The sequence below is a fragment of the Hippocampus guttulatus genome, chromosome 14 (genome assembly GCF_054856545.1).
Source record: "Hippocampus guttulatus isolate MCC_2025c chromosome 14, RoL_Hgut_1.0, whole genome shotgun sequence".
Taxonomy (NCBI): Eukaryota; Metazoa; Chordata; class Actinopteri; order Syngnathiformes; family Syngnathidae; genus Hippocampus; species Hippocampus guttulatus.
Window position 1 is genome coordinate 15,564,751 of NC_141274.1, and position 27,259 is coordinate 15,592,009.

Below are 27,259 nucleotides of genomic sequence, written 5' to 3' on the forward strand. Positions count from 1 at the left end.
AAAAATTATTAAGACTATGGTACATTATTTTTGTTTGAGTGATGACAATGTGGGCACAAAAATTATTAAGACTATGGTACATTATTTTTGTTTGAGTGATGACAATGTGGGCACAAACCACAACTAGCCATTCTTAGAACTCCCAAATTATTAGCAGGGAAAAATCCTCTCTTCCCTGCACTGTGTCGGAAAATAGGTTTGTGACAATGAGCACCAAATTTGTGCAAACTGTATGGAAGACTGATCATTTTAGCTACTGTCTCATCAGGGGTAACGATTGTTCAAGCCCTATGCCCCGACATATTTAACATTACGATTGTGCCACCATTTAATTAGTTTACTTTGAAATGGAATTGCATAAACACACCCTCTACAACTTGGTGACGTGATTATACCACATGGAACACAGAACAAAAGAGAAAGGAGAAATATGAGTACCCGCAGAAGTGATATTGACACAGGCAACATCAAAAAATTATTTGCGTCGCATACAGATTTTTACCTGCATAACATCAATAGCCATGCTCTGTGTGGTTACACCCTCAACATTGGTGACTAGCCAGTGGATGACCTCAGCGCTGATGAAGCAGTTGAATGGCAGGCCTCTCTGTTCTGGGAGCAGGAGTACACCTGTCCTATGTTATTAGAGAGCACATAAAAAAATAAAATTAGCGCCACTGACCATTTTCAAATGAAGACATTAAGAAGAACATTGCGTGATGTTCCGTTACAGGAATTCTGTTCAGTCACAGATTGTCCATAGAGAATACCTTGTTCGAGCATAAGGGTGTCCATCAACGTTCCCTATAAATTTCCTTGTGTCTGAGCATTCACGGAAACTCCCTGAGCATTACGGTGAACATCGGGCAAGCACAAAGCAGCCAAACTAGTATCACAACTGTCCCTCAACCTCTTTACCCGCCGCCATATCGGATGTCATCCTTCAATTTAAGAAGATCAGTGTGCATATTCCCACGTCAACAGTTTACCATAATCACACTTACGTGGGATTTTTAATGGCCTCTAGGATTTCCAGGAGTGTTGACGAAGAGGACAGAGAAAAGTCCTCCAGTGCATTGTTTCCCGCTAATCTGTCAAAAACAAATTGATGAGATATTTTGACATGCTGAGTAACAGAGTAATGAGCACAGAAAAAAGTAATCATTCAACCTTGTGTTCATGTAGCATGACTATTTGCTCTTAGATAATTCCGTTAATCAAAAAAAAAAAAAAAAAAGAAAACCCCCCCCTAACTCTTATGTACACACACTCATCATGAGTGATTATGCAGCAATATTACGTCTTACAAATGGTCACGTCGTGAGTTGGATTGCGGGTCTACGATAGAGTACTGTTTTTACGATACTATAATTTTGACTTTGATACTTAACCTGTACAAAATAATTTGAGACCTATACGAAAATAATACCACTGCAAAATCCTAAAAACATCAGTAAAAAGCTGTGAAATAATAACTGACAGCTGAACAACTTCAAATTCATTTTATTTCTCTTCACTGCAGATTTTGAAAAAGTAACAGGATGTCTTTTTTTCAACTTGGGGCCACCTCCAAATTACATTCACAAATTGAACACTCTCATGAGCCTCAGCTCCAGTACGACATCGCAAAATAAGGCGTGGGTTGCACCAACATTAAATTTAGATGTCAAGTAGGGGGCCCCAGGCCGCAAGGTTGAGACCACTGCTTTAGAACAATCAAACACAAAACCTTTAACATATTTTACACTCTCCAGGTAGTTTTATTTAAATGCAATATTGTACAGGGTCGGCAAAATGATCTGACACATTTGTAGGTTAAATAAAAGGCAAATAATGTACAGAAACAAAAAACTCTTTGTTTTCGAAAAGTACATATAATGCCATTTTTCTTTTGTTTCTTTATAAGGCCATTATTTTTCGTTTGGGCGGCCTGGTGCAGAGGTACCTGGTTCAATTCTAGCTCTGGCCTCCCTGTGTGGAGTTTGCATGTTCTCCCCGGGCCTGCGTGGGTTTTCTCCGGATACTCCGGTTTCCTCCCACATTCCAAAAACATGTGTGGCAGGCTGATTTAACACTCTAAATTGTCCCTAGGTGTGTGTGTGAGTGCGGATGTATGTTCGTCTCTGTGTGCCCTGCGATTGGCTGGCAACCGATTCAGGGTGTCCCCCGCCTACAGCCCGAAGACAGCTGGGATAGGCTCCAGCACCCCCCGCGACCCTAGTGAGGATCAAGTGGTTCGGAAAATGAATGAATGAATGTTTTTAGTTTCTTTTTCAGTTGCTGCCATGAATTGAACAGGTGAGCATCGCACTTTCATTGTGGAAACGTTTATCAAAGCAAACAAATCTGTAACTGCAACACGACAAGCATTCCGTTTGCACTTCAATCTTGGTAGACATGATCCCATACCAGCTCGAAAAAACGACCTTGGTACGTTACCAACTTCAGAGCTACTGGATCTGCATTGAAACGAAAATCAACCGGCCGACCTCGCACCGCCAGAACTCCAGTTAATTTTGAAAACATAATGTAACAGAATGGCATTATATGTACTTTTCGAAAATAAAGACACTTGTTTGTTTCTTTACTTTATTTGCCTTTTATTTAACCTACTAATGTGTCAGATAATTTTGCCTGACCCTGTATAAAAGTATGACAACATCAAAAGATGAATCGTGTTTTACAACAGTACACAACAGTATTTATAATTGTACATGTAGTTGTGGATGAAAACGCACTGCCAAATGCACCGAGGAAGTACATACTGTATAGCACAGTTTTCAAACTCAAGGCCCGCGGGCCAGATCTGGCTCGCTACATCATTTTAAGTGGCGCACGAAAACAAATGAAACATGTCATCTTCCATGATGATTGCTGAAATCTGTCCCAACATTTCAAATTGCCATATGTAATCAATAACAACATTTAGATATTGCAACTATTTTCTTGTTGTCAAATCCCTCAATTAGACCTGTAAAAAATAGTTGAACACAACATTATTCTTGATTTCTAATTATCCATCAATTATCCATCAATTTGTTGCTGTTCAAGATGCATGCACCATTAAATGGGGGTGATCGACAAAGCCGGCTCAAATCTGCACACTTTTTAAAAAGCAAATAGTGATACTTTAGTCAGATGGCCGTCTTACACATCCAGACTCTGATATTTCTTTATTTATTTACAGATGACGTATTTAACTTGACGCGCGTAACAAAGGGGCCTTTGGAGTGACTGCGGACCCGCTTTGAACCGGCCGCATCTGACAGAGAGTTGGATCACCTTTGCTGATTTATTGTTATTTTTTGCCCCCCCCAAGTACCGGTATTGGGAATTATGGTATTACCATTTTTGCTTGCTAAAATGCCAGCAGGTGGCAGCCTGAACTGATTTTCTGATTGCACATCTGCTGCCAATCGATCAATCAAGGGACTCAGTATTTAAGAACCCTTCGTCAGTCTGCTTGTTGTCGGAGTATTGTTTTTGCCTTGCTGCTTCCTTCCTCATAGACCTTTTCTTGCTATAGATCTCGTTTTTTTCGCTTTTGAACTCTCTGTACTAGTGATGGGACGATGATACCTCAAGGAGTGTATTGACACACTTCACAAACTGTGTCAGCACTGTATTGGCACTGTGTTGGTCACCCAATAGTGACCCCTGCAGTAGTTATAAAATCATTGCAGGTAAAGAAATTCCTTGTTTGTGTAAATGCTAAACTGAGTTGGTATGTAAAATATCGGAAATTTGAGTTCCAATTCAGAGTTCCAATTTTTAACATATGTAGAAAATATTTGTTAAACCATGTGAAATAAAAGACAAAAAGTGACTACCAGTAGTTTTTAGAATTTTTATTGAGGAACAAAAGTTTTTGGAGTGTCTTTGCTCCAAGGCGATTTCTCCTCTTAGACACCAGCTCCTCAGCCTCAGAAAATACTCTTTCACATGGTTCAGATGACGATAGTGAGCAGAGAGTTTTAAATGAAAGCGCTTTTTGTTATTCATTTTTGTGCTCTCTGGTACCTGTTTTGACCAGCACTTTCTGTTACTACTTTGTCGGTGTGATTTGTGTACATTAAAACATATATATATTTTTTTGCTACGGAGACCTTGTTTGGCGTCTACACTTTTTGGGATCCCAAAACTTGATTCGGTTAGTCCGAATCGTGACGGAATACTCCGACCAGCATGGATCCTGTAGACGTTAGAGAGCCATCTCGACTTTATGGAGAGTGCCTGATTTTTGCTGGCTAAAATTCACGGTACGATACTGATACTTGGTGCAACATTACTGCAGAAGATTTAAATTGGAAGTTCAGAAGATTTTAAAGGTGCATTTATAAAATAACTTAAGGTGGAAACCACAAAATGTTTTTCTTTCAAACTATCTCTGTAAAACAAACAAAAAATAATATATAAAACAGAAAACTCACTTATGGACCAGATAATGAAGAAGTTACAGCTGTCACGATTATCACATCGAATCGAGGTTTACCTTGGGTCAACACTAACGCCAGTTGCAGCTTCACCTGCAGACTGTACTGATGTTCCAGCTGTCAGTCCCACTTGAAATCCCTTGTCCATGCCTTCAATGTATTCAGCAGCGAACTATATTAATAAAAACATGAGCAATATCGTCATCATGGTATTTTCTCCCAGTGTTGTGCGTTGTTAGATGCGGACCATCAAAACACAATTATCACTTTTGGGTTACGCAGGACAAAAAGTTCGAGATGAGGGACAAGATAATGCAAAGATTGAAGAACCCAGATGAAGGTGAGCACTTTTGGAGAGTGTGTTCTGTCAACTGGACACCCTCCTCTCGAGCCATCTCGACTTTATGGAGAGTGCCTGATGGATGGTTCTGCACCCAAGAGGCCCGGCCCAGCCTACAAGCCCACCCACCCCACACATACACATTTAAACAAATACGGCCCAGCATTCTGCACTATCCATCTCAGGGATTCACTAATGAGTGAAAATGACATAATGGTTGCTCAGATCACAGCTCAGCTTGAGAACATTATATGACCAAAACTCAGAAGAAAAAAAAAAATAGAACAGCTAACCACTCAAGCAAGTTCTGTGCTGAATGTTGGATATAAGAAGAGAAGGTGCACAAGCACAAACGACAGTTCGTGCAAGTCCCCCCACATAAGGAGTATGAGCACACCTGCTCGTCACCTCTCTCCATGGCCAACTCCAGATTGGAAGAGTCCAACCTCTCTCAAGAGGACTGGTACCAGAGTGCAAGCTACTCTATGTATCAAGGAGGGCCCCACTATGTGTCGTCTGAACTTCTCAACCTCACACACCAGCTTGGGCTCTTTCCTTTTTTCCTTTTCCTCTTCCACATCCCAAGAGCCAGATTCTGTAATCGGTGATGAGGCCGCCAAGATTCCTGTCTTTGGCCGTCCAGCTCACATTGTACCTATGTAGACCATACCCCTATGACTCCTTTCACGGCGGGTGAGCCCATGAGAACGAGGACCCACGTTGTCCTTTCCGGCTCAGCCGGGCCAGGCCCTCATAGGTGCGGGACTGGCCACCAGCTGCTCACCATCGAGTCACACCTCCAGGCCTGGCTTCAGATAGTGGCGCCGGTGACCCTCGTCCGGTTAAGCCGTTTTTTGTCTGGTTCCTCGAATGGGACTTATTTGCCATGGGTGAGCCAACCAGGGGCATAAAGCCTCAGAAAAATTTTACCTTGCGTGGACTTTCTGCACTTGGGAGTTCAGAAACAGGTGTTATGGGCTTGGGCTTCTGCTGTTGCTCCTCCAATGTCCTGAGAGGAGAAAACAAAAACAAAATAAAAAGAGAAAACTCATCAAGACAAAGATTCCTGGCTATAGTGTTGACATACAGTCAAACCTCGGTTTTCGAACGTCTCTGTTCTCGACCAAATCGGTGTTCGACCAGAAAATGTTAGATTTTTACGCCTCGGATTACGACCGAAAACTGGTATTCAACCAAACTGAGCAAACCGGAATATGCCACTTGACTCCTCTCGGCTTCCTTACACGAGGAAGTGACGCTTCCTCGTGTAGTGTTCATTGTGAGAAGACATGTTTGTTGTGATTTACGCAAATCTGACTGTTTTTATGTTATTTCTGCATAGTGTATAAACCCCTAATCATGGGCTAATAAAATAATTTCGGATTTCGAACAAATTGCTTTTCAAACAGAACTTCTGGAACGGATTATGGTCGTAAAGTGAGGTATGACTGTAATTGGTTACATTTCCACTCTCTCTCTCTCTCAGTGTATCTATAGGGGTGTTCAGACGGCAAGATTTGGTCCGGTGCTACGCCGGGGCTGCCCCAGTAGAGCGTTCACACGTGAAAATTAGCTCTGGCGTAGCCCCGGAAAACAGCTTACACCGGACCAAATTTGATCCACCTCAGGGAGGTGGTTTAAAAATTTGCTCCAGAGCAAATGCTTGTGAAGAGTGCGTACGGCGAAAATGCGTTGCTTTCGTGCTCTGTTGGACTTCCGTCATGTGTTTGTTTAATAACGACACAAGACTTGGCTGGTAACATCTTTCCTTTTATAGGAGACTGGACTGTCTCGGAGTTGTTTGTTCCTTTGTTGTGTGTTCACAACCCCCCGCCCCCCATATAATTTATTTTGTGATTTCCTCTCTTGATTTTCTGTTTGGCGCATTACGTGTTTGCTTTTCCGAGTGTCATTGAAGTCATCGTTGATTTACGTTTTCGGGGGCGGTCACTCTCGAGCAGAAGGCACGACCGAGAAGGAGAAGGACGTGCCTGTCCAGTAGTCGCTTGAGTTGTGTATATGTTTTAAAAAGAACCAACACGACAGCTCATTTGTTTTCTGTCGTTTTGCTCCGCTGCAGAAACTGCCGTGTGAACGCAAGTGGGGCTGCACCGACGCTGTGCCAGTGCAGACACGCTCAGCGGCTTTGTACGTGTGAATGCTCCACACAATTTGCTGCGGTGTAAAATATATCGCAACAAAATACATCGGTGCAGCGCCGGAGCAAATGTGTGCCATGTGAACACCCCTTAAGTCTCTCTGTCTCCCGCAGCTGAAAATCATGTGGTTGCCACTGCAAATAGCTGATGAGGATGCACTAGGACTCTTTCATTGGTCCACTGTGACATGATCTGTAATTTCATTTGTCAGTGACAAGAATGGGTATATCTATTGATAGCTCGTAGGGAAAACCCATCAATCAATCATATCACGTTAAAAGCCACAGCGTTCAAAGTAGCAGTTTATAATGCGAAAAGCATGGTGTTGTAGTTTCTTGGCTGCTTATTTACAAAACCCCAGCTGCTCATGTGCAGAAATATTTTCTGTGCATGCGCATGACTGTCTAGCTACAGATGCATTCGGCATTGGGAGAAAAAAAATCGGTCTACTGGTGTTTGTAATATAGTTAACACCTAATTTTATAATGTGGAGACCCACAGCTATTAATCCAAAGCAGCTAATGTATGTACAAATTTGTTTTTATGGCTAAATTTAGCTGTTGCGGCTTTTAATCAGTTGTGTTTTTTATCCTGGAAATTACCCTTTTAAAAGGGGTCTTTTATTTTCACTGACCCCTTGAAATTATACCAATAGATAAGCACGAACCTCTGGTTGAAAACGGTTTTAGTTTGTGAAAAAAAGTTTTTTCACTTTAGTGTATGAGAGCTAAATAATTTTTTTTAAACTGCCGTTGTCCATACGCTTCTGCACCAAAATGTAATTTTGACCAACATACAGGGCACACTTACCTATGGTTCTGATCCATCTCCAGTAACGCAGATAAAGCTGATGTTCCTTTTTTGCCTTGCAGGGGCACCATTGGTTCAGAAGGGTATGAAAGGAGAGAATTTAAGGCCTTCATGGGAGTGCCTTTCTGCAGTATAAAAATATGAATAAAGAGACCAATGTCAAATTTAGCTGAGCTGTAGGACCATTCTCAAAAAGTGGTAATTTTTAAGCTACCGGTAAATATTTGCAAATTTTGTGTATGTCCATAGAGCAAGGATAGAAGGGTGGCCAACCTACGGCTTGCGAGCCGCATGCGGCCATTTGGTTGGTTCAATGCGGCTCCCGGGCTTTCACATGACAAGTGTCAAAAATGCCTCGGCGGTGGCGCTGCCATTCAAACAATGGCACTAGGTACAGCAGAACGTACGACGTCAGCCTATCATCAATCCCATTACTTGATTGACATACAGGGCAACCAGTCAGATGACAACTGAAAAAAATATGGTATTTTGCATGCATGCTAGAGTATGTTTTTAAAAAGGCAGCAGGACCAAAACTGAATTTCTTTAATGCCCCTTTCCTATTGATGGGTGCGAGTGAGTCAAAGTCTGGATATGAATCCAATTGGGATGCTGTGGTGTGACCTTAAACGCTGAGTTATGAGTTGGTGGTGTCAAAGTGTATAATCTGCTTTGGCATTTTGACACCAAACACAGAGCTGACTGAGTATGACAAAATACGGTAGGCAAGCTATGCTAAATAAAGCACCGAAACAGATCTACACCTTAAACCAGAGTCTGTGTTTAATAATTCCCACAGCCAGCCTCAATTTAATAATATGAATTGATAGCAGTGAATCAGTTAAGACAACAAACTCCATAAGGTAACCATTTTTTTTTCGCTACAGATACTCACTCTGATTATCCTGTCGGAACGGTGACGTCGGCGAATGCGGTTGACTCCCTCAAGGAAGCGAATGAAGCCATCCAGTAGGACCCAGTCACCACTACCACCCATTCCAGTATTTGATCCATCGCCATAAACATCCCAGTGCCCATCTCCATCAGCTACACGCCGAGCTCCTCCAGCTGGAAGCAAGAGGAACCTTGTCCTCCAGAACTTGAGTGAGTCGATCAAACTGGCAATGGCAAAGGAAAGTTCATACTCAGGTTAAGATCATGTTGACATCCACAGTCTGAGTTTCCATGAATATCATCAAATTAATAACGTGTTTACACTTTTAAATGATCCCCTCCAGAGTTTGTCACAGGCTGTTTCATTTTAACATTTCAAGGACTGTCCACCATAAATTCTGTTTTTGGGATGGATGAAAATTTAACAAGGGCAATTATACATTGTCATGTTACAACCAGAAACATGAATGTATATTTAATTGGGATTTCATGTGATAGACCAAGACAACATAATTGTCTAGTGAAAAGGAAATGTATTTCATGGCCATACAAATGAAACAATGTCAATGGTAGCATGCTTAAGTATACAATCCACGAACCAAATGTATAAATATGTACAGTACGCATGCATAGGACGTTATGAGATTACATATTGAGATGCAATACTGAGGCCACCAAACCGGACCCCCTCAACGCCTCGACGAAATTCTGTCCATAAAGGTTATGAACAGAATCGGTGACAAAGGGCAGCCTTGGCAGAGTCCAATCTTCATTGGGAGAGATTCTGACTGACTGCCGGCAATGCGAACCAGACTCTGACATCGGTGGATTAGGGACCGGCCCGTATCAGGGGGTTCGGTACCCCATACTCCCGAAGCACCCCCCACAGAACTTCCCGAGGGACACGGTCGAACGCCTTCTCCAAGTCCACAAAGCACATGTAGACTGGTTGGGCGAACTCCCATGCACCCTTGAGGACCCTGCCAAGGGTGTAGAGCTGGTCCACTGTTCCGTGGCCGGGACAAAAACCACACCACTCCTCCTGAATCTTAGAGTCGCCATTCCAACGGACCCTCCTCTCCAGCACTCCTGAATAGACCTTACCAGAGAGTCTGAGGGGTGAGATCGAGTGACCGCCATTTTTTTAAAAAATAACCCCAACTACAGGTGGAACAAGTTAGCATACAGTGATTTCCCTAACAAAATATGGACAGTCCGTCACAGTTTGCAGTTCTGCAATACATTTTCAATGCATTTTCTGAACCACTTTACCTCACCGAAATTATCCAGAAAATGTGTTTATTTAATTTTGTTTTCATTCTTATATTGATATATTATATCACAATATTATAATGCTTAAAATAATCAATAAAAATATTAAAATATATACTTTGCAGTGACATTCTGACAATGCACATCACACACATATACACACGGAGCCATTTTTTCTCTAAATCAAAGCATTTTCATGTCAAGACATACCTTCAAGGACCAAAATAAAATAAATATGTCACACACCATCATCTATGCATCACTGAGCCGTGGCCGTGAGGCGTATTCCAACAAGTATTATGACACTGACAGAATAACAACAGTGCCGTGTGACGGTGTTTGTTAGTGTAGATGGTTAAAGTTCTCATCAGCACAGAATTCTTGTCTGCGCATTAATGGAAATAATAATTTGCCAATGAAGCTTCACGTTGTGCGTCTGCCCTTGTTTGTCGCCTTTGATATGAATCTATGAACACGGGCAGCTATTAGGGCCGAGTCAAGTCAACAGCTGACTTTGGACTTGTCAGCTAGTCTCAGTTTTTTTTTATAACCACTGACAAGAAATCTAGCAGCAATCAGGGCCCAGTCGAGTCGTTCGCATTCAGCTAACTTTGGATTCATCAGCTAGCACCTGTACACTCTAGCTGGCATATGTATATGACCGCGACATGCGGTCATCTGGCAAGGAACGGTGGTCGTTGTGGGACCTGCGCTTTCTGCAACATCCACCCTTTGCCTCCGGCATCACATCAGAAAGAGAAACTAACAAGGTTCATTGATTATTTTATTTATTGTTATTTGGCTTTTTTTTCTGTGCCATTGTTGCCTTTATTTAGAGTGTTCCTGTGTTTCTGACGAGTATCACATTTCGAATGCTACAAATAAGAAATACATGACTGATACTGTCAAGTCAGTGAACAGAACATGTTCCATGAAACACAATGATGCTTCTTGCAATAAGGTGAGCTTTGACCCGATAGTGTAACAAATATTATTCAGTGATGAATACCATGATAAAACCAAAACCGTGAACTTTGGATAGCGTTACAGCAGGTTTGCATGATGAAAATAAATTTTGGCCTGTGGTATAAGATAAAAGTTTGCTGACCCCTGGTCTATTATGAGAAATCAAAATAAAATCATTTTGGGTTGTAACAAGAAAAAAAAGGGGCGGGGGGCGGGCGGTGGATATGAACACTGCAAGCCACTGTATATTTATGATGCATTGATTATATATACCTGAAGTCCTCAGAGCCTGCAGAACAAATATACTGGTCCAAGTAGTTCCATTTATATTCCTCTGGTCTTTCATGGCCAAACTCAACCCAACAGGAGACAAACTGAGCATCGACATGTGGAGGACAAAGGCTGTAGTTGTACTGGATATGACGTGACTCGTATGGGTATCTAAAACACAGTCATTGTGCCATTTTTGTCATGTATAAGTTGATTGTGTGATATACGGTACAATATTTGCCAGTGAACTCACTTTGGTAAGTATCGAGTAACGGTGAGTATCTTGTCTTTGAGGCAAACCTTATGGAAGGTCCTACCCATGCTGAGCCAATAAACCGTCTCTTCTTCCTCTCCTCGACGCATTGATATCAAACCTGATACAAAAAAAAAAAAAGCACACGAAAAATAAAACATGAAAATATTAGAAGGCAAATCAACACTCAAGTCAACAATCTATAACTCCTCAGTCTCCACCTCACTCCAGGTGAAGAGTTTGTTTGTCATCCTCAACAGTTGTCTTTTGTTCCACGCCCATATAAGAAAATTCACCGAGTCATCATAATTTCACCTTTGCAACATCAATCAGCTCCGTCCCTCCCTCATCTCCCCACACCGCCGGTATTACTGGCCGCAGTCTCCACCTTACCGCATCGACTTTTTTAGCTATCTTCTCTTTGGTCTTCTTCAAGTTCAAGTCAAATTTATCGTCAAATGTGCTACATGTGCGACATACAGCACAGATGAAATTTCTTTCCTCAGGAGAAAGAGTAGCCGCTGCAGGTGCCCTCGCCGCCATCAAAAGAACAGTCTTGCAAAAAAAGTCATTCTGTACACTCCAGTTGAAAAACAAAAGCTAAAAACTCTACAGTTGAGTACCAAAATATCTCAGTACTTCCATCTCACGGCAATTTAGTTGGCCCCCAATTTCAGCTTTTAGAATTTAATTCAGAATTCACATATTCAGAGCAATGAAGACGCAGTGTCAGTGCAACGACAATTTAGACCGGGTCGGAGAGCCTTATTTTGAATGTTTCCTGAGCAGTCAGCTGTTTTTTTATACACGTCACAAGGAGACAGTGACAGCTCAGACGATGGCTGAAGTGACAGTCGAAACTGTCAGCTCGGTAAGTTTTTTTTTTCTTCACTTAAAAAAGACAATTGTCTGACAAAAAACAGAAACCTTAAACCTCTTTCAACTAATAAGATGACAAGATGAACGTGATAGCGCAACCCATAACAATGTTTTCTACATTTAAAAATTTGAGCTACACCGTCAGCGTTTCCAACAGAAGAGTCTCCGAGCGAACGTAAAGTTGTACAGGACAAGTCAAGTGAGAGCTGCCTTCTACGCCACCAATGCAAGCCTCTTCGTCTCTCTCAGAAGGCAATGTTGATGTATGTTAATTACTGTATAAGTTTTAATCATTAAAGATTTAAGTAAACGCGTGTACCGTTGTCATTTTTGTCACAAATATGTAAAGTAGAAATACTGTAAACATATTTTAAACATGCTGGTACCCACATACACATACACGGAAATTCTGTCCGACAAAGTAGACGACAAGATCCCAAAGAAATAAATGCATCATGCCACGACCCGAAGAAATTCAAGAAGAAATTAGAAAGAAAGTTAATGAGATATATCAGTCTGGAAAAGGTTACAAAGCAATTTCCAAGGCTGTGAGGTTTCAGTAAACCACAGTCAGAGCCATTATCCAAAAATGGATAAAACTGGGAACAGTGGCAAACATTCCCAGGAGTGGTCGACCAGCTGAAATTACGGTGACTCATCGCACGCACGCACGCACGCACACCATGATGAGAAACAGCCTGAAACTGAGGCATGCGATGCACTTTTTCAGCCTGTTAACTATCGCAGCTCACACGTACCATTTTAAAGTGCTTCCCTGGGCCCTCCTAGATTCCTATTCTTTGCCCGTGCCCTCGGTGAATTGTACACGAAGCAAACTCTGAATGAGAATAATGACGATAAAAGATAGAGCGCAACAGCTCTGATCACAAGCTGCAATTGCAGACTGCTGAGCGCTAACAACTTCCGGTGACGTAATCGCGCGCCATCGTAAATTCAAGATTTACCTGCTTTATTTTATTTTTTGAATTTTTTTGGTGAAAATGAGACTGATAGGATGATTAGGGTGCAGCGTACATTAACACAAAAAATATATATTACTAACATGTACAAAGACACACAAATGGTTGTTTGTTTTTTTTCCTCCTCGACACTCCTCGGATCTACTTGGGCCCCGTCTTAGATCTACCGGTAGATCAGGATCGACGTAACGGGCACCCCTGGTTTAGATATTTTTTGTGTCTGAATAAATTAAATTGGCATTTAGAAACTGCCTTTTTTATTTACTTGGGTTCCGGGGAGAAAGTTAAAATTGGTTTGATGAAGTTAATTTTTTGCGTGTGATAAACATATAAAAAACACAAAAACCAGGAAGAGGGCAGACACTTTTTCACGGCAATATATGAAATGTCTTACCTCTGGTGTATAAAGGACTGCTGCCAAGGGGGGTAGCCACAGAAGGTTGTCGTCTCCTCTTGTTTGATTGGACAATGATCTGGTAGCCCTGCATCAGCCTCTGACAGATAAATTCTTCAAACACTTGAGTAGCAGTCATCCCTGGCGATTCATCTTCTCGCCTAGAAAGAATTAGAAGATAACAGTCACATAAGATATTCAAACATAAACTTGATTTACAGTATACGTGCATGCCCATTTTTAAAAAGATGATTACATATTGGGCTGGACAAATGTGGAAACATAATCACAATTTTGATTGAGAGTGAAATTACGATGAGGGGGGGGATTGATTTCCAAACTTCATTTTGAAATCAATACAACGTATTATTACTATGACTACTACTACTAATTTCATACCATGTCATGTGGAAATATGTGGTGGTGTGACAAAAAGAAAAGTCCTAGAATCTTTGTATTCTTGAATTTCGAGAAATGTAGGCTAAGTATTGAAGGAAATTTTTTTTGAAACCGTGAAAACTCTCAGTATTACTTGAAAGGAAAAAGAGAAAATAATAAAGTAAAATAACAGTATGTTAAAATAATACAGATGAAAATAAACGAATAAAAACAAATATAGGTTGTTCCTGTGCGTTGGTCTCATAAGTGCGGAGTCGTGCCGCACATTACTATTATACAAAGTGTGTAATTTTTTTTTGTTTTTTTTTTTCAAGTTTAGTTCGATAGTAAACTCCAACTGGTGTGTCATTATCTAGCTTTAAGCATGCTCACGGACGGAAGAATCACATACGGACACCCTTGCCCCAAAAGCAACATGATGCATTTAGTTTACTTCCACAAATGATGGAACTTTTAAACGCACCACGATGTCCTGCACATTAATAGTTTTTCTTCAGTTATAATGTTTTAAAGATCGAGTACAAAATGAACTTTCAATTAATTGTCCAGCCCTATTCGTACACCGTATATAAAATGGATATATTTTTCCTCATTCATTGACATTTTGCACATTCCCCCTAAGTGTTATTTGGTAGGATTGGGTCAAGGTAAAAGTTGACAAACACCTCTCCAGGTCACTGTGTGGCAGTAAGTCATAGCATCCTTCAGTGTAGTCACTTTGTAGCATTTGCCGATCAGGGAAGTAGTCAGTGGTGAGTGGCAAGCAGGCCGGTGTGGTCAGAGATTTCCAGTCAACTCCCACTGCACAGCAGAAGCTGGGAACTGTCAGACATAAAGAGGAGACCAATTTCATTTTATGTCAGTATTTCTCTCTCTCGCTCTCTCTCTCTTTTTCTTAATAAATCTAATACCAGTGTTAACCACAGGATGGTAGACATTGCTCACCAAATGTTAGAATTTTTTGACAATAATTTGTGAGCTTGTTTGTTCACCTGCCTCTTGAGGATTGATCACAAATTTGCAAGGGTTCAGCTTAAGGTCTGGGGAGTTTCCAGGACTTGGACTCATAATGTTGATGTTTGTACCCTGAGCCTCATAGTGATCACTTTTGCCTTGTGGAAAGGTGCTCCATCAGGTTGGAAAAGGTTTTGTTCGTCATCAAATGGGTCTTGGATGGTTGGGAAACGTTGCTCATGGCTGTGTTTTTAGGCAAAATTGTGAGTGAACCCAGTACCTGGGCTGAGATGTAACCCCCCACATGAATGGTCTCAAGGTGCTTTACTGTTGGCATGACACAGGACTGATGCACATGCTCACCTTTTCTTCTCCCAACAAGCGTTTTTTTTTTTTAATGAATGCCCCAAACAATCGGAAAGGGGATTGATCAGAAAAAATATCATAACCGCAGTCCTCAGCAGTCCAATCCTCGTACCTGTTTCATATTATCAGTCTATCCCTAATGTTGTTCCTGCAGACAAGTGGCTTCTTTGTTGTCCGTCTTGACACCACGCCATCCTCCATAAGTATTTGCCTCACTGAGTGTGTCGGTGCACTCACACCTGCCTGCTGCCATTCCTGGCTAAGTTCTGCCCTGGTGGTGCTCTAATCATGCAGCTGAATCACCTTTGGGAGACAGTACTGTTTTCCGGACGTTCTTAGGTCTCCTGAAATCTTCTTCACAGCAACTGAACCTCTCTCCTTGAAGTTCAATTAAGTTCACTTTAATGACTCTGGCAGCTCAAACTTTTCTTTGGAAATGTTATAAATCGGTCCTTCGGTGAGTATGTTTCAAACACTGAAGACCGGTCACCAATATCCTTGTTTCCTCTGCCTTGTGGAAAACATGACATAGCAGTTCCATTGCGTCCCCAGGATGAAGATTTGCTCTTAACAATGCTGTGCTGAGTGACTGGAGTCACGGGGGCCCATTGAGTTACATGACAATTCTGACAATTTATCCACTTGTTGCGCTGAGGGCTCAACTAAAAAGCAGCCTCACTTTGTCCATGTGGAAAATGTAATCCTGCGAAAGAATCTTCATTTTTAAATAATGTACAGTGGTACCTCTACTTCCGAAATTAATTGGTTCTGGAGGAAATTTCGTAACTACAAAATCTTGTAAATTGAGACGCATTTTCCATTTAAATGTCCTGATCCGTTCCACATCCCCGCGCCTCAATTTCAGAAATAAATGTTTTCTAAAGCATAAAAAGAAAAATATGTAACAAACAAAATATGTAACAAATACATGTTACAATTAGATTATTGTGGGGCGGCCCGGTAGTCCAGTGGTTAGCACGTCGACTTCACAGTGCAGAGGTTCAATTCCAATGTGGAGTTTGCAAGTTCTCCCCGGGCCTGCGTGGGTTTTCTCCGGGTACTCCGGTTTCCTCCCACAGTCCAAAAACATGGCAGGCTGATTGAACACTCTAAATTGTCCCTAGGTGTGAATGTGAGCGTGGATGGTTGTTCGTCTCTGTGTGCCCTGCGATTGGCTGGCAACCGATTCAGGGTGTCCCCCGCCCACTGCCCGAAGACAGCTGGGATAGGCTCCAGCACCCCCCGCGACCTTCGTGAGGATCAAGCGGTTCGGAAAATGGATGGATGGATTAGATTATTGCACAATAAATGAGCGTTGTGCATAATCTAAAAATAATTAAAAAAAACAAAGACTAGTGTAGAAAATAAAAATTATGATTATTTCACTTTTAACTGAATCCTCATTGTTGTTTGCCCTCTTGTCTTTCAGAAGTGGTTTTTGCCTGCCGTTTTGTAAAGAACCGAGCAAAGGACATCTGCAATTGTCGGTTTTTAACAATCCTTCGAAAATGTCCAAGGCAAACATCAGCATGGTGAGCGATTGCCTGACCGGTGAACACTTTTTCTGGGTGATTCTCATTTACGTTAAACTATCGGAACGCCTCATGGCCCGAAGAGCGAATGACAAGGACGCTGCAAAGACACGCGTGTATCTATTTATGGAGCTACACACAAAATTTCTTATGAAGAGACGTTCGTAAATAGAGCTACCACTGTACCTCTAACATGTGTCTGGTTTTTTTTTTTGGGGAGGGGGTTGAAATGGAATACACTTTTTTGTACTCTTGAGTACTTAACGCCGTTATATGTTATACTCGCCAAGCATGTTTTCCCATTATTTTTGCAAAACAGCTCAAGCTCAGTAAAGTCTGTTGAGGGCGTTTGTGAACAACAGGTCTTTTTTCAGGTCTTTCCACAGATTCTGAATTGGATTTAAGTCTGGACTTGGTCATTGTAACACCTGGAATATGCGTAGTTTTGCACCATTCCATTGTAGATTTTGCTTTATGTTTAAGTTGATTGTCTTGTTAGAAGGTTAACCTGCGTCCCAGTCTCAGGTTATTTGCAGACACCAACAAGTTTTCTTTTAAAAGGGCCCTGTATTTAGCGCCATTTTGAACCATTTTCCCTGTCCCTTCCCATGCTACCACAATGTGTACAGTGGGGACAGTATGGTCAGGGTGATGTGCAGTGCTACTTTTACGCCAAACATAACGCTCTGTATTTTGCCCAAAAAGTTTCATTTGGGTTTCATCTGACCAGGGCACCTTCTGGTGTGTCTTATGGAAAACTTCAAATGGGCCTTTGGATCGATTTTTTGAAGAAATGTCTTTCCTCTTGCCACTCTTCAAAAGGTGGTTAGCGTTACTTTTTTGTTTAACGAATTCATTCGTCAGAAGCAGTGAATGAGATGCGTGACTTGTCATTCTGTATAGCATGCTGCGAGTTGTCTGTGCGATTGTGTTCTGGTGAACGGTGCAGGAATTGCGCCTTTTCGGGATCAGTAAAGTGAGTGAACTTAGATCTGCAAAGAGTGAAAACAAAATTTAATTTCTGCTATCACTGCTCGCTAAGAAACACCACACTTTTCACTCTTTTCTGCAAACAAAACATATTTTGACTTTCATGTGCTTTTGTGCATTTTTAGGCCTTCAAAAACAACTTTGTTTCTTGGCACACGGTGTGTTGCAATGATCTTTAGGTGACACACCCAAAATCTACACGTACAGCAGATTAAATCTCAGAGAATTTTGATCAAATATGGCCACTTTACAAAATGAAAACATTTGAAAAAACTAAAAATGGTGGACTCCTTGTTGGGTTTAGGGCATGGCTCTTTTTGGTAGGTCATGGGCTGTTACTGAAGATATGCCTACCGATTTATGTAGACCTAGGTAAACGCTAGAGCTGAATCTTGAATTTATCACTAGTTTCATCAGTTGCTATGCATGTTTATACCAAGAAAATGGACATCATTTTTCTTGGCAAGCAACACGTCGCCACAATAACTGTTCAATGAAATAAAAAGCTTTACTTAACTTTTCAAATGAAACAGCTATGGATGAAGCACCCAAAGTTTGAAGACAATCGGACGAAATCTTGAAAAGGAGATCACTAAAATATGTCCTCTTATTAAAGGCTAAAAATGGGGCCATATTTAAAAGTTAAATTAAAAATGTTGGAGGTTTAGCACATTGTTCCAAGAGACTTCTTGGTCAGTCTTTGAGCTGGTAAATGTGCCTCCAACATTTCGTAGATCTTGGTGAAACGGACAACCGGGAATGCTTCGATAAAAAATTGTAAGGGCCGCTACTGAGCCATTGCCACTCAATAAATAAACAAATAAATCGCACAATAACTCTCAACAACATTTTTTTTTTTGCCAGGCCTGATAATGTGTGCGCAAAGGATTATGTGTTTTACACACATTTAGACTGGGGCTCAATGACTTCAGCAAACAATTAATATTGCCATTTTCCTGACAGGAAAATCTTGATTCAACTCGTGATCCTCCCCTCCCCCCACTCCAATTAAAGCTGAATCTCTGAACAGTAATGGTACATATGATATAAATGTACTTGTGAGAAATTATAATGCAAGTATCGAGTCCATTAAATATGAAAAGAGGATTACTCTTCTCTCTTGCTTCGTTTCATGAAAATTTTACATCTTCGTGTAAACATACAGGATGTCAGTTTTTTCTTTGATGTAATGAAATAGGCTGAGCAAATAAATCCCATGCTTACAGCAACAGCATTTGGCAAAAGCTAACTAAGTTTGTGTTTTAGTATGATCCAAGACTTAAAACTGTTCTGAGCAAATTTTAGGTTTTGTAGTTCAGGTTAACCAGTTTGGGGAAAACATTAAAAAATAAAACATTTTCTCTTGCCACCAGATGGCGATACCACTATGATAAAACATAGGTTCATAGATGTTTTCGCGCCTGAACACTCATGCGAGAGTTCAGCAAAGTCTTAATTTAGTTGAATAACTTACTTGGATTGGCTCCATTTCGAGGGAAGTCGTCAAATTCAGAAGCATTGTTGGTCCCTGTACGGATGTCACATTTTAGACAAGGAGAGCAGCAGAGATGCACTTCATATAACTCAACTCAACTGTATTTACAGAGAAAATTAAAACAACAACCACTGTATACAAAGTGCTGTATATGGAGCAAAAGGAATTCACACTACAGCAAACAATGAAATTATAAATGAAGAACAAAGACAATAGAAAGCGGGAATGAGGGAACAGCAACGGAAAAGGCTTGATCCACTGTGAGCCTCCGCTTGGTTCTCGGTACCTCTCATAGTGTCTGCTCCGCAGACCTGAGGCAGGTGTGTAGGGGTGGAAGAGCCCAGATAGGTAAGGTGGGGTGAGGCCATTTAAAGATTCGAAAACAAATAATAGGATCTTAAAAAGAACTCTAAAATGTACTGGGAGCCAGTGAAGCAAAGCCAGAATTGGCATTATGTGCTCCCTCTTACGAGCTCCAGTTAGGAGGCGTGCAGCAGCATTTTGAATCAACTGGAGATGCTTATTGGATGATTGGCTGACTCCAAAGTAAAGCGCAAATTCAAGACCAGGTACATCTGATAATTAACTGAGACAAATTGTGGACTATTTCTAAAATATACTGTATATTTTTAAAGAAGTACTTTTTCTTTGATAGCATGTTTTGGAGTATGCTTACCACCATTGTTGCCAGGACTTTGAGCATATTCTTCTGTCCCTCCACTAATGTAAACAACATTGTCATCTGCTTGTGGGTAGCTTGTTTGCCTGCAACAGAAGGGGTTTAGTGTTGTCATTGTCAGTTTTTTTTCTCTATTCTCAAATCTCTCTCTCTCTGCTCCCTGTTTAGGAAAAATGTCATTGTCATTTGCAGTTTCCAAACTGCCTTACCATTGGCGGATTAGAGGAATAACAGTCGCGCCATTACAGTGGAATACTTGCATATTTCCCTTTATAAGAAACTTTTTTTTTTTAACATAAGTAAATAATTTAAAATAAAAGCCCCAAGACCGTGTTACCATGACATAAGATAAGATATCCTTTATTTGTCCCACACTGCGGAAATGTACAGTCTACAGCAGCAAGATTGTGGGTAGAAATAAGAAAGAAGAAAAACAAATGACAAGGACATTGTAAAACTAAGTTGGAGAATTGGACCCTTCTTGCTCCATGCCAGCTGACACCCATCTCACTGAGGTCTTCTTTGGCAGTCTGTCTCCACGTCTTCTTTGGCCTACCTCTCTTCCTCTTTCCACCCTCTGGCATCCAGTCCATGGCCACACTTGCCGGTCTCCCTCTTGACAGTCGGAGTACGTGGCCAATCATTTTCCTTCTCCTTTCAGTCAAGTCAAGTCAAGTCAACAGTATTTATAGAGCACTTTCAAACAGCCATCGCTGCATACAAAGTGCTGTACATGGAGCAATTTAACATGCACAATAAACAGTAAGACAAATCGGTAATAAAGGCGGTAGAAAGCACCAAACAGTAAAACCAAGAACAAATCTAAGTCATGCTGAGTCGAATGCCAAAGAATACAAGTGAGTTTTGAGGAGGGTTTTGAAGATGGGCAGCGAGGAGGCTTGCCGAATGTTTAGTGGGAGGTCATTCCAGAGAGAGGGACCAGCAACAGAAAAGGCTCGATCCCCTCTGAGCCTCAGTTTAGTTCTTGGTACTTCTAATAAAGTCTGGTCCACAGACCTGAGGCGCCGGGCAGGTGTGTAGGGGCGGATGAGCTCAGAGAGGTAAGGTGGCGCGAGATTATTCAGAGATTTGAAAACAAATTAGAGGATCTTGAAAATAACTCTAAAATGAATGGGGAGCCAGTGAAGGGATGCCAGAGTAGGAGTTATGTGCTCCCTCTTACGAGTACCAGTCAAGAGGCGAGCGGCGGCATTCTGGACCAGCTGAAGGCGCTTAATGGAGGACTGGCTGACTCCAAAGTAAAGGGCATTGCAGTAATCGAGCCGGGATGTGACAAAGGCATGAATTACTGTCTCAAAGTGTTCATGTGAGAGGAGAGGTTTTATTTTGGCCAGCTGTCTAAGGTGAAAGAAGCTGGATTTAACAACGGCACCAATTTGCCGATCGAGTTTGAAATCACTGTCCAGTTTAAGGCCCATGTTTGAGACTGTTGACTTAAGATAAGGAGACAGGGGGCCCAAGTCTACAGGATGGAATGTACAAGGGCCACTGGGACCAAACAATATCACCTCTGTCTTCTTTTCATTGAATCTCAAGAAATTTTGTGCCATCCAGGTTTTGATTTCTTCCAGACAGGATAGGCGTGGCCTTAATGAGAAGGCGTCTTTCTTGCTCAGTGGGACATAGATCTGGCAGTCATCTGCATAGCAGTGGAAGGGAATACCATGTTTCCTTAAGATGGAACCCAATGGGAGCAGATACAGCGAGAACAGCAGAGGCCCCAGAATTGAGCCCTGTGGAACACCACATGACAGGGGAGCAGTGCGTGACTCAGAGCAGCCAAGTCTGACACAAAAGGTTCTGTCAGCTAAATAGGACCTAAACCACTCAAGAGCACTGCCGCCAATGCCCACCAAGTGCTGCAAACGAGACAGCAGAATACTGTGATCCACTGTATCAAATGCTGCAGTTAAGTCCAATAAAACTAGACACACGTGGTCTCCAGAGTCATTTGCCAGGAGGATGTCATTAGAAACGCGTAACAGGGCTGACTCCGTGCTATGCATCGTCTTGAAACCTGACTGGAAGACCTCCAAGATGTTATGTTCATCCAAGAAAATTTTCAACTGCATGTGCACCACTTTTTCCAGAATTTTGGAAATGAAAGGTAGCTTGGAAATGGGCCTGAAACTTGACAGCACATCTGGATCAAGGCCAGCTTTCTTGATCAAGGGTTGGACCACAGCATGTTTAAACTGTTGGGGAACTACACCAGAAGAGAGGCTGCTGTTGATGATATCCAAGACTGATGCGCCAACACTCGGGAGAACCTCCTGAAAGAAGTGCGGGGGAAGAGAGTCGCAAGGGGAGCCAGATGGCTTTGTCTGGCGAACTACATCCTCCAAAAGCGCCAAGGACACAGTTTCAAAAGAATTTAGCACAGCTGAACATGGAACATGGACAGAGGGGTCAGATGCGGTATTTGAGACCGGAGTCCTAGCTGTAGAGACCTTATCAATGAAAAACTGAAGGAATCTGTTGCACATCTCGGGTGAAGAATCCGAGCAAGTAGGCAGAGGGGGTTTGAGTACAGAATCTATTGTTTTAAATAGTGCGCGTGGGTTGTGACGGTTAGCTTGAATAAGATCCGACAGATATTCTCTTTTGGCCTCTTTTACTGTGAGCTGGTAGTTACGCCAGCAGTCTTTCCAAATTTGATGAGAGACATGCAATTTGTCATTTTTCCACTTGCGTTCGGCTTTGCGACACCCCTGCCTAGCTGTGCGGGTAATGTCGTTAAACCATGGCTCGGGTTTAGGTTTTGGGAGCACAGTTTTTGAAGGAGCCACCAAATCCAGGATGGCACGGCATGATGAGTTGAACCAAGAGGTGAGTTCCTCTGTGTTAGACGAGGGTACGCAAAGGTTATTAAAGGCATCAGAGAAACGACCAGCAGTGCGAGGGTTAAAAATTCGGCGTTTAAAACTAGGAGCGGCAGATTTCACAGCAGCATGCGATAAGACTACGTCAAATAAAACTGCCATGTGATCAGAAATCCCATTTTCAAGGACTTCCAGATTTGACACCGGTAGACCATAAGCAAGGACAAGGTCTAAAATATGACCTTGTTCATGTGTCGGGCTGGTCACATACTGCACGAAATTAAAAGAGTCGATAAGTCTTAAGAAGTCCTTTGCTAGCGTTTTTTCCAGACAGCACACATGGATATTAAAATCCCCCATTAGGAGGATATGATCATATCTCAGCCTGATTTCCGCAAGAAAGGTTGAAAAGTCGCTTAAAAAGTCTTTGTTGTATTTAGGAGGACGGTAAATGACAGCACAGAGCACCGGGAAAACACGACCGACTTCAAAGAAGGTTGCTTCAAAGCTGGTGGCCGATGTGGTGAATGTGCACCGTTTACATTTGAAATTGTTCTTAAAGATGCTCACCGTTCCTCCACCACGGCCTGATGTCCTCGGGGTATCGAGGAAACCACAGTCGGGTGGCAACAATTCAAGCAAAGCGTTGTACTCACCAGTACCTGCCCAAGTCTCCGTCAGACACAGGAAATCCAAGTCATTGGAAAGGAAATACTCCCTCAGAATATGGGTCTTGTTCGTCAGCGACCGGGCGTTTAACAACGCGATCCTTGTGGGAGTAGCAACGGGAGGGATTGCCTCTTCCGATCGCCGAGCCCGGGGGAATTCCCTCAAAAGCTTTCGCTGGATTCCTCCCCGAGAAAGGCGTGGAGGGTAGAAATGCCGTGGCGCGATGGGAGAGCCAACGACTGTTAGCAAGCACGAGGCGACGGGGTAGAGGGCACACCACGCCGGAGCGATCGAAGTGTGTCTCAGATCCCGTTTTAGCTTCACGAGCTGACCGCTACGTTTGCCGCGGCGGCGGCGGCGCTTCTGTGAAGGGGGCGAATGAACGCGGAAGAGATTAGCCGACAGGTTAGCCAAGAACGGAGGTAGCGTCTTTTCACCACCGTCTTGCCAAAACGCGGCCGAATCTCCGACGTGTTGTTGAATCAATAACAACGATCGGCGATCATAAACCAACCGAGACGCTGTTAGGGAGGTAACAAGCATTGCGAAAAGTAAAAAAACCCGAAATGGCAGGAGCGTCGCCGAACACACTGGCGCACAAGCGGCCATCTTGGGCTTTTCAGTGACAATGTCTGACAGTTCAGCTACTCCTGCCCTCCTCATCACCTCCTCGTTGGTGATGTGGTTTCTTCATGAGATCCTCAGGATGGATCTCAGGCAACGCCGATGGAAGACATCTAACTTGTTGGTAATATTGTCTGTCTTCATCCATGTCTCACAGGCGTAAATCGCTGTTGGGATGACCACTGACGTATAGAGGCGTAGCTTGGTGGCCGTAGTGATGGTTTTCGATGACCAGATGTTGCGGAGGCGTTGGAACACTCCCGCAGCTTTACCAAGTCTACTGTTGACGTCTTTCTCCACACCACCTGTAGTTGACATGTTACTCCCAAGATATGTGAAGCTGTCAATGTACTCTGTCATGTTGGTGTAGAGTGAGTGGTTGAAGGTGTTGGTGCTGTCCGATGGCCATGGTCTTTTCCTGGCTTATTCGTAAACCAAGCTTAACTCCGTGCTCATGCAGATTGTTGGTCAACTCCTGGAGTGCGGGCTGGGTGTGACTTAACAGAGCCAAATCATCCGCAAATTCCAGGTCAGCTAGTCTGCTCCCTCCCCACTTGATACCAACTTTTGCCCCTGTTATGGACTTCCTCATCACAAAGTCAATTATGATGATGAAGAGTAGAGGCGACAGAATGCAACCCTGTCTTACACCAGTGACAATGTCAAAATCATTAGTTGTGCCACTGTTGGTTTTGACACGACAAGTTGAGTTGTGGTACAATGACCTGAAGATGTTGATGTACTTGAGGAGTACACCATACAGCTGGACGATCTGCCACAGTGATTCCCGATGGATGCTGTCGAAGGCTTTCTTGAAATCGATATAGTTGATCATGAGTGGTATCTGAAGTTTTTGGCACTGCTCTATGATGTTTCGAAGAGTAAAGATCTGTTCGGCGCAAGACCTTCCCTTCCTGAAGCCGGCTTGCTCTTCCCTCATGATGTTATCCACTTCGTCTTTAAGGCGATGTAGAACACTGCAGAATACCTTGCTGGGGATTGACAGCAGTGTAATGCCCGCCAGTTATTGCAGTCAGTGAGGTTTCCCTTCTTAGGCAGCGTGACAATGACCCCACGTCTCCAATCGGCAGGAACCTCTTCAGCATGCCAAATCAGGTTGAACAGGTGGGTAAGGCTCTCCACAACAGCGTCTTGGCCATGTTTCAACAGCTCAGCAGCTACCTCATCGAGTCCCGGTGCCTTGTTGTTCTTAAGGCCCTTGATTGCTCTGGCAACCTCAGTCTCGGATATCTCTGCCGATGTAATGTTTCGAGGTGGAGCTGGTGTCTCTTGATCGAAATTGAAGAGCACGGGAGGCATTGGTTGGTTGAGAACCTCCCTGAAGTGTTCCAGCCATCTTGCTTCTTTCTCCTCGTTGCTTAGGAGTGTCCTGCTATCCTTGCTCCTGATTGGCACTCTGGAGCTGCTCATCTTGTATAGGGTCGTCGTGTTGTTGTTCTCTGCTGCTTCCTGTGCCTCTCTTGCTTTCTCTTCTCGCCACTGTCTTTTGTCCTTCCTGCAACTCTTCTTCACTGCCTTGTCCAAGCGCCTGTACTCCTCGTCTTCCAGGACATTATATTGCAGTATAATTTTTGCAAATTTGTCCATTTGTGGAGTTTTTGTTGTAACCTACCATTCGTGCGTATTTGTGATTTTCTCTAATGTGACAATACAAAAATTTGTATTTTAATTATTTTGCATACAAATTAAATGGTTGCTAAACAATTGCCCACATTAAGGTAAGTAGGTAGGTAGGTAAATAGGTAGGTAGATACGTACCGTATTTTCCGCACTAAGAGGCGCACTGGATTATGTGGCGTACCTTCAATGAATGGCCTATTTTGTAATTTTTTTCATATATTGGACGCACTGGATTATAAAATGCAATCTACAATGCATACACTAGAAGGAGCGTTGCTCCATCTAGTGTATGCATTGCATATACTAGATATATATGCACTCGTTCAACTCGAGAGGCGGTCATGAACGCATTTCCTTGAGCGCAGCTCCAACAGAACAATCAGATGTCAGTAAAATATAGGAGACTGGACTGTGTCAGAAGTGTTTGTTATTGTTTGTTATTTATTCCTTTGTTGTGCATTGTATTCACAAACGATGAAATCACAAAATAAATTCTGTAGGGAGGCTATAGAATTAATTTTGTGATTTCCTGGCTTGATTTTCAGTTTTGATGCATTACTTTCAATATCGTAGTTTCATTGAAGCAATCATTAATTTTCGTTTTTCAGAGGCGGTTATGAACACCTCTCGAGTCGAACGGAAGAAGAGAAGGCACGGAGACGGACAAAGACACACCTGCATTTGTTGAGACTGTGAAAACCATTAATAAAGAGTGTGTTTTAAAAAAAACAACACCACAGCACTCCTTTTTTCGGTGCTGCAACAAAAACGTATTTAATAAAGCAGCAACACGGTTCACTGAACCATCAGCAAGTTATAACATTGTAAGCATGTCTCCACCAAGGAGACATCTTGGGGTTGACATATTACCGTAATAACCATACACAAGGTACGCCGGATTTTAAGGCACGCTGTGAGCCTTCAAGAAAATGGAAGACTTTTCGGTGCGCCTTATCGTGTGGAAAATACGCTACTGTGGTGTTAAGTGTCCCCCTGACTGATTTTTTAAATATTTTGCATGTTTGTCCTACTTAAATGCATCTCATCAACAAAAAAACATTAAAATTAGTGAAAAATAACACAAATAAAAAAAATGCAGCTTTTTAAATGTTTTTTTTCTTTATTATTACAAAGGGATAAATGGCCCTGTGTTAAAAAGTGTTTGCCCCCAGGAACAAATGTGAAAGAAAGTAAATGAGATTGATTAGTGTGGAAAAGGATAGAAAGCCATTTTTAAAGCTTTAGCGAACCTCAGTGAGAGCCCATCCATCAGTCCATTTTCTACCGCTTTCTAAAGGTCGGGTAGCGGGAGCAAAAGCTTTAGCAGGGAAGTCCAGAGTTCCCTTTCCTCAGCCACTTCTTCCAGCTCTTCCCAGGGGATCCCAAGGCGTTCCCAGGCCAGCCGGGAGAGAGAGTC

The 27,259-nt window shown here is 42.4% G+C and overlaps 1 protein-coding gene across 6 annotated transcripts in view; it reads right to left on the reverse strand.

Annotated features, from left to right (window-relative positions):
* depdc5 (DEP domain containing 5, GATOR1 subcomplex subunit) overlaps positions 1–27,259 on the reverse strand; it is a 99,222-nt gene that overhangs the window by 20,249 nt on the left and 51,714 nt on the right. For all 6 annotated transcript variants that reach the window (XM_086129477.1, XM_086129476.1, XM_086129479.1 and 3 more), the window contains 12 exons: positions 20,063–20,151; positions 19,366–19,419; positions 14,715–14,871; positions 13,651–13,811; positions 11,398–11,518; positions 11,148–11,315; positions 8,638–8,860; positions 7,743–7,867; positions 5,704–5,782; positions 4,493–4,605; positions 1,005–1,091; positions 503–635 (listed from right to left, as the gene is read on the reverse strand). In XM_086129477.1, coding sequence (XP_085985603.1) covers positions 503–635; positions 1,005–1,091; positions 4,493–4,605; positions 5,704–5,782; positions 7,743–7,867; positions 8,638–8,860; positions 11,148–11,315; positions 11,398–11,518; positions 13,651–13,811; positions 14,715–14,871; positions 19,366–19,419; positions 20,063–20,151 — 1,510 coding nt within the window. The remainder of the gene's footprint in view (positions 1–502; positions 636–1,004; positions 1,092–4,492; positions 4,606–5,703; positions 5,783–7,742; positions 7,868–8,637; positions 8,861–11,147; positions 11,316–11,397; positions 11,519–13,650; positions 13,812–14,714; positions 14,872–19,365; positions 19,420–20,062; positions 20,152–27,259) is intronic.